Source organism: Oncorhynchus mykiss, chromosome 17 (genome assembly GCF_013265735.2).
Source record: "Oncorhynchus mykiss isolate Arlee chromosome 17, USDA_OmykA_1.1, whole genome shotgun sequence".
Classification (NCBI taxonomy): domain Eukaryota; kingdom Metazoa; phylum Chordata; class Actinopteri; order Salmoniformes; family Salmonidae; genus Oncorhynchus; species Oncorhynchus mykiss.
Window position 1 is genome coordinate 45,486,617 of NC_048581.1, and position 14,517 is coordinate 45,501,133.

At 41.5% G+C, this 14,517-nt stretch overlaps 1 protein-coding gene across 7 annotated transcripts in view; it reads right to left on the minus strand.

The window, feature by feature from the left end:
- Positions 1–13,468, minus strand: part of LOC110493954 (eukaryotic translation initiation factor 4B) — a 52,801-nt gene extending 39,333 nt beyond the window's left edge. For all 7 annotated transcript variants that reach the window (XM_036949979.1, XM_021568577.2, XM_021568576.2 and 4 more), the window contains exons 1-4: positions 13,323–13,468; positions 4,044–4,196; positions 3,616–3,821; positions 1,972–2,088 (exon numbers count right to left, since the gene is read on the minus strand). In XM_036949979.1, coding sequence (XP_036805874.1) covers positions 1,972–2,088; positions 3,616–3,821; positions 4,044–4,196; positions 13,323–13,335 — 489 coding nt within the window. In that variant the 5' untranslated portion in view covers positions 13,336–13,468. The remainder of the gene's footprint in view (positions 1–1,971; positions 2,089–3,615; positions 3,822–4,043; positions 4,197–13,322) is intronic.
- Positions 13,469–14,517: the final 1,049 nt, after the last annotated feature.

Below are 14,517 nucleotides of genomic sequence, written 5' to 3' on the forward strand. Positions count from 1 at the left end.
AATGACCAACTAATCTCCTTTCAATAATAGCATGTTCCAGCATGATAGATTGAATACTATTTACCAGTCACTAACAGTTAAATTCCATATATTCGTCTTGAGCACTCAAAGTAATTTCACTAATGATTAATGGAAAGCTCAAACTAATAAATCAACAGCACATTGTTTATTTTTATCTACAGTTGAAGTTGGAAGTTCACATACACCTTAGCCAAATACATTTAAACTCAAGTTTCACAACTCCTGACATTGAATCCTAGTAAAAATTCCCCATGTTAGGTCAGTTAGGATCACCACTTCATTTTAAGAATGTGAAAATGTCAGAATAATAGTATAGAGAATGATTTATTTCAGCTTTTGTTTCTTTCACCACATTCCCAGTGGGTCAGAAGTTACTCAATTAGTATTTGGTAGCGTTGCCTTTAAATTGTTTAACTTGGGTCAAACATGTCAGGTAGCCTTCCACAAGCTTCCCACAATAAGTCGGGTGACTTTTTGCCCATTCTGCCAGACAGAGCTGGTGTAACTGAGTCAGGTTTGTAGGCCTCCTTGCTCGCACACACTTTTTCAGTTCTGCCCACAACACACATACTATGAGATTGAGGTCAGGGCTTTGTGATGGCCACTCCAACACCTTGACTTCCATTTTGCCACAACTTTGGAAGTATGCTTGGGGTCGTCGTCCATTTGGAAGACCCATTTGCGACCAAGCTTAAACTTCCTGACTGATGTCTTGAGATGTTGCTTCAATATATTCACACCATTTTCCTTCCTCATGTTACCATCTATTTTGTGAAGTGCACCAGTCCCTCTTGCAGCAAAGCACCCCCAAAACAAGATGCTGCACTCCTGTGCTTCATGGTTGGGATGGTGTTCTTCGGCTTGCAAGCCTCCCCCTTTTCCTCCAAACATAACGATGGTCATTATGGCCAAACAGTTCTATTTTTGTTTCATCAGACCAGAGGACAAAAAGTACGATATTTGTCCCCATGTGCAGTTGCAAACTGTAGTCTGGCTTATTTTAAATGGAGATTTTGGAGCAGTGGCTTCTTCCTTGCTGAGCGGCCTTTCATGTTATGTCGATAGGACTTGTTTTACTGTGGATATAGATACTTTTGTATCCGTTTCCTCCAGCATCTTCACAAGGTCCTTTGCTGTTGTTCTGGGATTGATTTGCACTTTTTGCACAGTCAACTTAGTGTATGTAAATGTCTGACCCACTGGAATTTTGATACCGTGAATTATAAGTGAAATAATCTGTCTGTAAACAATTGTTGGAAAAATTACTTGTCATGCACAAAGTAGATGTCCTAACCGACTTGCCAAAAATAGTTTGTTAACAAGAAATGTGTAGAGTGGTTGAAAAACAAGTTAATGACGCCAACCTAAGTGTATGTAAACTTTCCGACTTCAACTGTATGTCCCTTGAAGTAAACTATAGACAGGTTTGGTTGTTAAGCAACAAAACCGGAGCATGCGCAACTATGGGGCAAAACAGATGAGCTGGCTTAGATTGTTGACAACATGTAAACTATATTTTGTCTTTTACTGAAAACAAATACATTTGAACAATGAGCACTTTTGTCTCAAATACATCACAGTTGTTGGTTAGTATTGACATGAAATCTGCCATAACAAGACATGGTATCAAGAACAAGATTAAACGAGTCACTTACAATTCCCCACATGGCAGTTTGTCATTGTTGGTAGCTATGTGGCTTTCCAGAATCACAACCCAGACTTCTGCCCCATTGAAGCGTGTGCATGATTTGTGACATTGTCAACTAACCCAAACTATTACCCAAAACTGAATGGATGTTGTGATTGATATAATCAAATGTATATGTGATGAATGCTAATTATAGACAGACGCGTGGTTCATCACTCTCATCATTGATCTCATTGTTCCTAGATCAGGGACCTCGAATTAAGACCCTCAATCCTTTCTCTCCTCAGTGTGTCGTTTCTTACCTCCTCGTTGAGAGTCAGTGCCCTCAAGAGGGAGTCCACATCGTCAAACTCTGCGTAGCCAAAGCCCTTCAGCCTCTCTGGGTTACTGGGCTCCCGTGGCAAGCGCACCGCACTGATCTGAGAACAGAGGGGAGACGTGGACCAGTGAGAAGGTGAGAGAGGGCTGATGGAGAACTGCACTGGTCTGAGGTCAGAAATAAGACAGACGAGTGAATGCGAGAGGAACTCCACAACAGTCTCAGAAGAGGGGAAATACTGCAATGACATAAAATGAATGGGTATATCGTTGGTATGGTACAGGTAGAGTCAACGTGCGGGGGCAACGGTGTTCGAGGTAATATGTACATGTAGAGTTATTAAAGTGACAATGCACAGATGATAACAGAGAAGCAGCAGTGTAGAAAGGGGGGGGGGGGCAAAACAAATAGTTAGGGTAGACATTTGATTAGATGTCCAGGAGTCTTATGGCTTAGGTATAGAAGCTGTTTAGAAACCTCTTGGACCTAGACTTGGTGTTTCAGTACCTGCTTGACGTGTGGTAGCAGAGAGAACAGTCTATGACTAGGGTGGCTGGAGTCTGAATTTTAAGGGCCTTCCTCTGACATCGCCTGGTACAGAGGTCCAGGATGGCCAAAAGCCATCACTGACCCCAATGACGTACTGGGCCGTACGCACTACCCTCTGTAGTGCCTTACGGTCGGAGGCCGAGCAGTTGCCATAACAGGAAGTGATTCAACCCGTCAGGATGCTCTCGATGGCACAGCTGTCAAACTTTGAAGATCTGAGGACCATGCCAAATCTTTTCAGTCTCCTGAGGGGGGAATAGGTTTTGTCGTGCACACTTCACGACTGTCCTGGTGTGCTTGGACCACGTTAGTTTGTTGGTGATGTGGACGCCAAGGAACATGAAGCTCTCAACCTGCTTTCTTACAGCCCCGTGGATGAGAACGGGGGAATGCTAGGTCCACTTTTTCCTGTAGTCCACAATCATCTCCTTTGTCTTGATCACATTGAGGGAGAGGTTGTTTCCTTGCACGGCACAGTCAGGTCTCTGACCTCCTCCCCATAGGCTGTATCATCTGTGATCTCTGTTGTGTCATCGGCAAACTTGATGGTGTTGGAGTCATGCCTGGCCGTGCAGTCATAATAACGATTAAGTCGAATTACACAATTACAGATTCATAAGCTTCCTATTCAATCTGCAGCCTATGGCTGCCTGAATAAATAATTAACTTAGTTTAAGAACTTAAGCTTAATGTTAAGTGCTAAGCTTATATCACACTACAATTTATGTTTGTTAATATGTACAGTAGGTGTAATAATCCAATCTATTATCATATGTAGCCTATAACAATGTTGAGAAAATATTTATTTAAATTGGTTCTATATTCAATTAACACAGCATGTATTCATTCATATTTTCTCATTTTAGAAGGGATGTTCTCTACCGTGACAATTGTTTTAACAAAGTTTTTGAAAATCGCAATTCATTATCGCAAGTAAAATATCAGGCCCAATAAAATCACAATTAGATATTTTGTCCAAATTGTGCAGCCCTAGGTATGACCAACATTTTTGCGCCACTTTGTGCATACTGAGCATGACACAGATTTTGTCCCCATTTGATAACAGCTGAGTACATACCGCTAGGCCCCGGAAGAAGTCCTTGATAGATTCCTCTGAGACGTCGTAGGGCAGGTTGCCCAGGAAGGCAGTGTAGGGGGGGCTGCGGGGGAGGCGTGAGCGGTCCACATTCGGCTCACGGGCCGACCGTGGCGCTGTGGGCAGGATGTTACGGTCTATTGCGGGGGCCCGGTAACTGTCCTCCCCTGTGTGCCAGGACTTGGACACTGAGACAAATGGATTTCAATGGATAGGTGAGACATTACAGAAAAATTGTGTGAAACAAGACATGACTCCTAATGGAACATGACAGAGAAGCATGTTAGCTCTTTACAAGATATTTCACAGATCTGAGACATCCTGTACATTGCATTTTGAAACCCTGGAAAGTTTGTTCCTTTGGATGTGCCCCCATATGAATCTTCATCAAGAATCAAGTTGTCCCTCACCATCTCCTTCCAGGTCATCGGTCTCATCAGCCCAGCTGGTGGACTTGGCGTAGCTGGGTTGCGGTGGTGGAGCATTGCCCCCACTCCCACTGTCCTCTGCGAGGAAGTCAGTGAGGGTCAGAGTCTTCCCCTTCTTATTCCCCTTTTTCTTAGCTGGAAAGGGATAGAGTTGAGACATAAGTGGACTGCATTGAAGTGAAATGAACACAGGGGAACTCTCCAAAAACAACCCCTAATCACTGCCTGCCTTCTGCGTTTTCTAGTTTGAATGGTCTGGATTAGTGTGGTTGTCAGTCCGTTTCTGCTTTTTGAGAACTCCTTGTTGAACCGTCATGTCAGACATTGGCAAGAGGGCAAACAGATCTGGGATCAGGTCAGGTCTGGATGGGTGTAACCAATATGGCTCCAACTGGTGTATTTCTTAAACCTATCCAGAGCATCTCCACATATTTGAAAACCAAAGGGTTAAGGGGACAGGTTTAAGGGTTGTATTAGGACCAGGCATGGGAATAATTGTAATCAAATTTAAGTCAGGGCTCCAGAGTGGCGCAGCGGTCTAAGGCACTGCATCAAAATGCAAGAAGCGTCACTAGGGTCGTTGGTTCGAATCCAGACTTTATCACATCCGGCTGTGATTGGGAGTCCCATAAGGCGGCGCACAATTGGTTGGGGTAAGCTATTATTGTAATAAGAATGTGTTCTTAATTGACTTGCCTAGTTAAAAATAATAATAAATTATAATAATATTTGTGGGATATGGCTTAAAGTCATTACATCAGCCAGTGTCCTCAAAATTGAAGACACACAGCAGGTGGATGGAGAGCTCTTCTTACATAAGATAGTGTACATTTTGAAGACACTGACTGATGTAATGACATGAAGCCATAGCCCACTACGTGCAGTCTATTAAACTTGATTTGTCCCTCACGAGTGGCGCAGTGGTTTAAGGCGCTAGCTGTGCCACTAGAGATTCTGGGTTTGAGTCCAGGCTCTGTCGCAGCCGGCCACGACGGGGGGGGGGGGGGGGGGCATGGGGCGGCGCACAATTGGCCCAGCGTCGTCCGAGTTAGGGGAGGGTTTGACCGGCAGGGATGTCCTTGTCCCCGCACACTAGCGACTCGTGTGGCAGGCCGAGCGCAGTGCACGCAAACACGGCGGCCAGGTGTACGGTGTTTCCTACAACACATTGGTGAGGCTGGCTTGCGGGTTAAGTGGGCATTGTGTTAAGAAGCATTGCAGCTTGGTTGGGTTGTGTTGTGTTTCGGAGGATGCATGGCTCTCCACCTTCGCCTCTCGAGTCCGTACAGGAGTTCCAGCGATGAGCCAAGAATATAACTACCAATTGGATACCACAGAATTGGGGAGAATAAAGGGTATAAAAATAATAATAAAAAACAACTACTAGCAGCCCATCCCCTTGTTTCACAAACCACAAAGACACAGCTAATGGAAATGCTGGATAAACTAAAGTGCATCTTTTTCACATACTGCCATTGACATTCTCTGAAAAAAGGAAAATAGCCAATTGGTTGAGAAAAGGGCTCATGCCGACAGTGGCGCACAAACAATTGCTCAATTTGAACCGCTGTTGTGGATCGCTCTGGTCCAGCAGCATTTCAGATAAGGGAGCAACATTGCGCTGACCATGATAAGGAAACAGTGTGTGTGTGTGTGTGTCTAATGGGCCTTGATAGTGTGTGTGTGGGGCCAGATGAGCCTTGGCACGACTCACCCATTCTAAAACAGGGAGTGGTCTCTATCGCTGAATATTAACCGCCACTAAGTTGCAAAGTTCCAAAACAAACTGGGCATCACAGTGCTTTTACAACTCAAATTACAAGTAGGCGTTAGAGAAGGGCGCAACGCAAAATGTCACTTTCTCCTGTTTGCAGAAACTGGGTTTGATTGTTTTTCAAGGGAAAGGTCACTTCAGAAAATATTCAGACTTGACTTTTTCCACATGTTGATGTGTTACAGCCTGAATTTGAAATGGATTAAATTGAGATTGTGTCACTGGCCTAGCACACACAACATCCCATAATGTCAAAGTGGAATAGTTTTTTGAAATGATTTACAAATTGAAAATGTTTTGAGTCAATAAGTATTCAACCCCTGTGCTATGGCCAGTCTAAATAAGTACAGGAGTAAAACATTGCTTAATTAGTCACATGATAAGTTTCAATAATCATGTTTGTTTTAATGACTACCTTGTTTCTGTACCCCACACATACAGGTAATTTTAAGGTCCCTCAGTCGAGCAGCGAATTTCAAACAGATTCAACCAAAGACCAGGGAGGTTTTCCAACGCTTCACAAAGATGGGTAAAAAAAAAAAAAAAAGAAAAGCACACATTGATATCCATTTGAGCATGGTGAAGTTATTAATTACACTTTGGATAGTGTACCAATACACCCAGTCACTACAAAGACAGACATCCTTCTGAAGGATTTCACCATGAGGCCAATGGTGACTTTAAAAACAGCTACTGAGTGTAATTGCAGTGCTAAGAGAAGACTGAGGATGGATCAACAACATTGTAGTTACTCCACAATACAAACCTAATTGACAGAGTGAAAATGAAGCCTGTACAGCTAAAAATAATATTCCAAAACATGTATCCTGTTTGCAACTAGTAAAGTAATACTGCAAAAAATGTGACAAAGCAAACTTTGTCCTGAATGCAGTACCTTACTTTGTCCCACTCTCCATATTTTCAAGCATAATAGTGGCTGAAGCATGTTATGGGTAAGCTTGTAATCATTAAGGACTGGGGAGTTTTTCAGGATGAAAAAAGAAACGGAATGTAAAATCCTAGACAAACCCCTGGTTCAGTCTGCTTTACCCCAGACACTGGGAGATGAATTTACCTTTCAGCGTGACAATAACCGAAAACACAATGCCAAATATACACTGGAGTTGCTTGCCAAGAAGACATTGGATGTTTGAGTGGCCTAGTTACAGTTTTGAATAAAATCAATGGCAAGACTTGAACATAGCTGTCCAGCTATGATCAAAAACCAACTTGACAGCGCTTGAAGAAATTTGAAAATAATAAAATGTGCAAATATTGTACAATTTTGTTTTGCAAAGCTCTTAGACTTACCCAGAAAGACTCACAGCTGTAAATCGCTGCCAAAGGTGATTCTAACATGTATTGAATATTAAATACAGAAATCAAATTTACTAAGTATTCCCACTGAGTCAATACATTTGCAAAACATGTTCCCACTATTATTATGGGGTTTTGTACGTAGATGGGTGAGGGAAAAAATATATTTAATACATTTTTAATTCAGGGTGTAACAACAAAATGTGGAATAAGTCCAGGGGTATGACTACTTTCTGAAGGTACATTAGGCGTGTGAGAGACACACTCATCAAAATGTGTTTTAGTGGCCTATAAATGGTTGACTACTGGTTCTAGGGGTTTCAATGGACCCAGCTCTTCTGATGGAGCAGGTTTGGGCTGTTTATTTTGGTTTGAAGCAGACTGGGAAAAACAAATTAGGGCTGGCAGCTTAATTGTGAAAATCCCAGCTGGCAGGACATTCTTTTCACACACACTACAGAGCATCACAGCCCATTTATAATTGGTATCTAGTCAGTGGGTCACACACTGTTTACAATGGATGATGGCGCCAGTGCAATGAGTAGCAACAAATACAATAAATGCACACTTGAATTGTATTAGTTATGAGCTTTATCCATCCTGGCAACTAGCTACTGTAGCTTTATTAAATCCGAGCAAACAGCCTACAGGCCTATGTGCAAGGTATTGTATCATTATTATGAATTATCTGAAACCAACTTATTAAGGAGAGTCCCAGTCAGTATTAAATAGAACGTTGTGGCCCCGCCCACCTGTGCGGATAACAACTTGGTTACCTCATTGGCTCACAGCAAACACTTCACATTTTTCAAATACAATTATCTTGTCTGCTTGTTTTAGTCAATTACAAAAACCACATTTAATAAAACATTACGTTTCAACACTCCCAAGTGTTCTCACTAATTAGAAAAACATAATATTGTAGGGCTTCCCTCATGCCCCTTTTCATGATGGCGCTACAGTTAGCGACGCAAGTGCTAACTAGCTACCAACCAGAAAATGAAGCTGACCAACACAGACAGACTGTAAAACTAAAGTAGTGAGTCGACTTACAAACAGACTATACTAAACAAGTCAAACGTCTTACCTGTGATTAAATGTTTTCCACACACACACACAACCATGTGTAGCCTACTTGGACACCAGATCACCACAATTACCCACCCTTCTACACTGAATAGCCTGAAGCAACAGGGCTCTTCACACAGCCTCCATTTCCCAAGTGGGAGCATTGCAAACCGTAGGTCGGGATTTTTGACCTGGTTACACCACAGCAGCTTTTCGCATGTTTTATAATTGTTAAATAAAAATCTACAACTAAGTTAGCTCTTTTACAATGGGGGTTAATGGGAAAAAATGTTGTCCCAAATTTGTGAGCGTTGTCGAGGGGAATTCCTTATTATGACATGAATACCGACTCAGTGTATAGCCAGTGAGTCATTCTTGCCAATCAATGTAGTAAGCTAGCTAGCCCCCTTGCCAATGTAAGCATCATGCCAAAGCTAGCTAACTAGTTATACAAATCAATTTAGAACTAGATGGTTCGTAGCTATTTATCAACACAAATTAAGCTCACTAGCTAGTTACTAACCCATATGTAGACCCTAACTGGTTTTAGCGCATATTGATGATAGTATATTTTGGACGGGGCAGTATTATTAACAGACCCAACGTTCATCCTGAAAGTAGAAACTGTTTTGGAACGTAGCGATCTATCAGCGATACAAAAAAGTAATTTAACCTACACACCTTTATAGGGTTAGTGAACCCACACAACCATATCTCAATGTTACAGAGAATGTTTACAGAAAACAGAAGGAAGACAGTCAACTACCTCTGCTGCCTACGTATCTGCACCAATTCACCTTTAAACAGAACATGTAAGGTCCATGGACTATAAGGAGTAACGTTAAGCTCCTTCAGTCCAATATTGGGCCAGCTAGCTACCTATTGTCATTACACCCACTTGCTTATGGCGCCAGCATGCTTCAGTTTGGCTGGCGCCTAGCCAGTGTGCTTGCATACTCCCTTAAGACTTTCTCTTGAAAAACAAGAAAAAAAGTGCCAATAGTACTGTTTGTCCATTTTGAGATGCCGTGGCCAGTATACATTCCTCGAAATATCATTAATCTAAGATAACTCAAGAAATCTGTCAAATCATACGTTTTTGCAGAGGATATCTTAGTCGCGCAATTTTACATATAACTAAGATGTTTGGGGCAGTATTTCTCAAGTGAAAAAATGTGCATGAAAGCAAGTCGTCTCTCGTTGAATGACACGAGACACTTCATTGACAAATCCCTACAGTTGACCAATCACCGAAGGGGCTTAACCTCTTGAGTGAAGGGTGCAGTATTTTGATGTTTGGATGAAAAACGTACCCAAATGAAACTGCCTATTCCTCAGGCCCAGAATCTAGAATATGCATATAATTGTCAGAATAGGAAAGAAAACACTAAAGTTTCCAAAACTGTCAAAATATTGTCTGTGAGTATAACAGAACTGATATTGCAGGCGAAAACCTGAGGAAAATCCAACCAGAAAGTGCTGTTTTTCCTGAAACCTCTGTTCCATTGCATGCCTTCCCTCCATTTAAAGGGATATTAACCAGATTCCTTTTCCTATGGCTTCCACATGGTGTGAACAGTCTTTATACATGGTTTCAGGCTTTTATTCTGAAAAACGAGCGAGAAAGATCACATCGCGTAATTGGATGGCTGGGTGCCAGCAGAGTTTTGCATGCGTGAGCAGCTTGGACCAGACATTTTCTCTCTCACGCCTATTGAAAAAGCAACGGACCGGTTGAAATATTATCAATTATTTATTGTAAAAACAACCTAAGGATTGATTATAAAAAACGTTTGACATGTTTCTACGAACTTTACGGATACTATTTGGAATTTTTGTCTGCCCCGTCGTGACCGCTCGAGCCTGTGGATTTCTGAACATAACGCGCCAACCAAGTGGAGGTTTTTGGATTTAAAAATAAATCTTTATGGAACAAAAAGGAACATTTGTGTAACTGGGAGTCTCGTGAGTGCAAACATCCAAAGATCAAAGGTAAGCGATTCATTTTATTGCTTTTGTGACCAATCTACTTTGCTGCTAGCTGTTTGTAATGTTTTGTCTGCTGAGATGTCCTAACATAAACGCTTGGATAGCTTTCACCGAAAATATTTTTTAGAATCTGACACGCCAGGTGGATTAACAACAAGCTAAGCTGTGTTTTGCTATATTGCACTTGTGATTTCATGAAAATTTAATATTTTTAGTCATTTAATTTCAATTTGGCGATCTGAAAAATTATCCCACTAACAGGATGGGTGTGCCAAGAAGTTAAGACTTCTACAGCCAACTTCTGCTTGTCTCGAGAAAAACATGTTGTGCCCGAAAAACAGGAAGAACCTTTATTCGAAGACCAAAACGTCACAAAATGTCAAACTGTTCCAAACTGTTTTGGCTGGGAAGCATGAAGGCACCTTTCATCAGAAAAAAGACTGCTGATGGGGAAGACTGCTCGAGTTAAAGTGGAACTGACAGAATTTTAGCAACATTAAATCTTAATCAAATCTGTTTATATAGACCGCCCAGGAAGACTATGACACCTTTTTTGTAAGCACTTAGATATGGTCATTTTCATAAATTCATAGAATGTTTGGGAATGCGTGTAGTAAGGCATTACTGAAAACTCTATAGCAATAGAGTTGGAAAGCAGCCATGCGTTTGGACAATTAATTGACACTGCAGTAAATAAAACCACATTTTTAAAAATCTGTCTTGTCCAGGACTGGAGACTATGCAGACCTGTGCGCCATATCCAATCAGAGCTACAGTAGGCCTATAGGCAAATAAGTCATATGGGCCTAACATAATTCACTTTGAACTGGACTGTGTGTTTACAGGCAGTAGCAACATCGTGACTTCAGATCATTAGAACACATTTGCCAAAAAAATACACCTGAATAGATTTCTGCAAATATGTAAACACCACAGGAGTCCTCTTACATTTGGGAACTTCAGTCCTATTGAGCAAACAACCATGAAAAAGGTAGGCCCTAGGCAAATAGCACATCAACAAGATCAACAACTAATGCTAGCCTGAGCGAGATGAGCCAAAATCTAATGAGGGAACATTAGATAAACCCTCTCAAACTTTTTCAGCTAGTTGGCCATCCAAATTGCACTGATAAACGATGGGGAATAGTAGCCTGCTTGTCCTTCTGCAGCTTGCCTGCCAATGCCGGAACCCAGGAAGAGCTTGGCAGCAGCTACTGGGGATCCATAATAAATACAAATGCATACTTGTCCCAACCCATGTTTTGACATCTGAATGAGAACTTGCCTGCCCGCCCATGTGATCGACGCCAAAGACATTTGACAACTAAGAGATATGCTAACTGTGGATAAGTCGTTCAAGTTCAGCATAGCTAGCGAAGCGACTCAAATGTCTTGCTAGCTAACCAAATGACATCCGCATCTCTAGCTGTAACCAACGAAAAACGATATGATGGGGGAAAAGGTTAGTCGTTCTCCCACTCCTCCAATGACATGACATCCTCCCGGCAGCTAAATAGCTAACATTAGGCTCCGCGTTTTTAGCTTGCTAAATAAACAGCTAGCTACATAAATACGCTAGCCCAGGGGTGTCAAACTCAACAAGCACACGGGCAATATTGAAAAAATAAAAAATAAACTAATTTGCGGGCCAGACATACTCTACTTTATTTTACAAAAAAACTTGCAACCCTAATTGGCCATTGCTTTATTCGAAAAAGTGTGGCCGTTTATAATGTCCACTTTCAGGATGCTGTATATAGTATTAACATATTAAAACAAAAGATAAACAATATTTGTCCAGCCTCGTCCATGTTAGGCGAAGGTTTGGCTCGTGTAGGCCTTCATTGTAAAATAAGAATTTGTTCTTAACTGACTTGATTAGTTAAATAAAGGTTAAGGCCTAGTGGCTATGATATAATGAAATATGAAAAAGTTGGGGAGACGCCACTGGTTAGTACGAGTGTCCGGTGTTGTGCCGAAAATCTCCCACTGCCAGAATCCCCCCCCCCCCGAATGTCCTTAATTTTGTGGCTAGAGTCAAATATTTTCTATAGAACAAACTTCCCGTTAGAATAGGAAAACCGAAATGAATAATTAATGTGTCATATTAAACATAGTGGGAGTACAATGTTGGTCTGCAATAAACATTTCAGAACAACTATGGCTGAATTATGATCCTTACTCTTTCAAAAATACTTTTCGAATAAGACATGGGAGAGATGATGAATTTTGGCAAAGAGATTTATTTATAGACTAATACAAATCAGTAGCGGATTTAGGTACGGGCGAAATGTGCAGCATCTTGCCGAGCCCTGGTGCGGGCGGGGACTGGATGCACCGGGCGCCATACAAGCTAGAACCGCCACATACACTTGAAACAAATAGCCAACCCAAAAACTGCAGACAAAAATGCTTTCTGCTACTAAGATCAGTGACATGTAGGCTAAACTAACAACGGAGTTTAGAGCAGAAATCTAAACTAGCAAGCAATTCGCAGCAATGAAATACGCGAAATTGGGGGAGAATTCTGGCACAACACCAGAAACTGTCGTACTTCACCCATCGGTCACCAAAAATCATCTCTAATCCGGGGACCCAAATGCGCACATGGGGAATTTATTGGGAATCCCATGCCATTCAATCAAACCCTACTCCAATAAATTCACTTGCGCCTCTAGCAATAGCGTAGATTGTCTGAGAGCACAGTAAATCGTCCACTATCTAACATTAGACACAGTGTGACCGTTCTTTCAGCAACGTTGGTTGTTTATGTATAACATCATAACATAACAACCTGCTTAACAATATATAATAAAAGCAAAAGACGACCTCAAAAGTCAATTTGCGACACGTTACATAAAAATAAAAAAACACCGGTGGGACAAAATGATTCAACTTGCAAATCGCTGCCTCCCGTAACCATAGCTAGCTTTAACGTTACATCCCTTGGCCGGCCAGAGGGTCTTTATCCCTCAGAAACAGTAATTTGATACCATTATACACATAGGACATTGACACGACAAGGTGTAAACACCGGTCAAACAATATGTGCTAGTTGTGCGGAGCTGATACACTCTGAAATTTCCCAACCCGTTCACCCACATAAACCTCACCTGCCGCCGCCATGTTGGAGAGCGAGTTCGTACCAGATTCCCGGATGATGGCGTCAGAAGTTTATAAACGAGAACGCGCATCTTTGGTTTCGAGCCTCAAATCCTCCCGCCTTGCCCAGGTAATTTATTGTCTAATAAACTGGGTGGTTCGAGCCCTGAATGCTGATTGACTGACAGCCGTGGTATATCAGACCGTATACCACGGGTATGACAAAACATTTATTTGTACTGCTCTAATTACGTTGGTAACCAGTTTATAATAGCAATAAGGCACCTCGGGGATTCGTGGTATATGGCCAATATACCATGGCTAAGGGCTGTGTCCAGGCACTCCGCGATGCTTCATGCATAAGAACAGCCCTTAGCCGTGGTATATTATACATATACCACACCCCCTCATGCCTTATTGCTTAATTATGAACTGTGTGGTTCAATCCCTAAATGCTGATTGGCTGACAGCCGTGGTATATGGTCTGATACCACACTCCCTCATGCCTTATTGCTTAATTAGGCCTATTTTATATTAGAATATTATGTTATAGTTTGTATGCCCACATGGCCAATTTTAGGCATCTCAAAGCGGTTTCATACCATTTGGATTTTTTGTTGTTGTTTATAGATAGGCAGGATATGTGTTTTAAGTGTCGTTGCATAGGCCTACTATGTCTATTTTTCATTCATTATTAGATCATTTATCCTTCAACCCATTCATTCATTTACTCATTCATTCATTCGATTAATTCATTATAGTACCAAACTAAACAATAAAAACAGTCGCACCTAATGTCAATATTGTGTCTTCTCGTCTCATGATCTCATCTTGTGCTATTGAACTGAAAGTTTGCTGCACTCAAAGATAATTCACTGCAAGCAAAAAATAAGATGATTCACATCTTTTTTTTATGAACTAACCTCAAATAGATCAATATTCTATATTCTATTGCCTAATAAAAACTGGATGGGTCGAGCCCTGAATGCTGATTGGCTGACAGCCGTGGTATATCAGGGGGTGTTTTGCCTAAGAACAGCCCTTAGCCGTGGTATATTGGCCATATACTGTACCACACCCCCTCGGGCCTTATTGTTTAAATATAGCCTAACAGAGTAGCCTACCTATATTAAAGAAATGCACTAGCCTCAATTGCTTCCTAAAGCATTCTGTTCCATAGTAGCCTATTCACAATGAGTCATAATT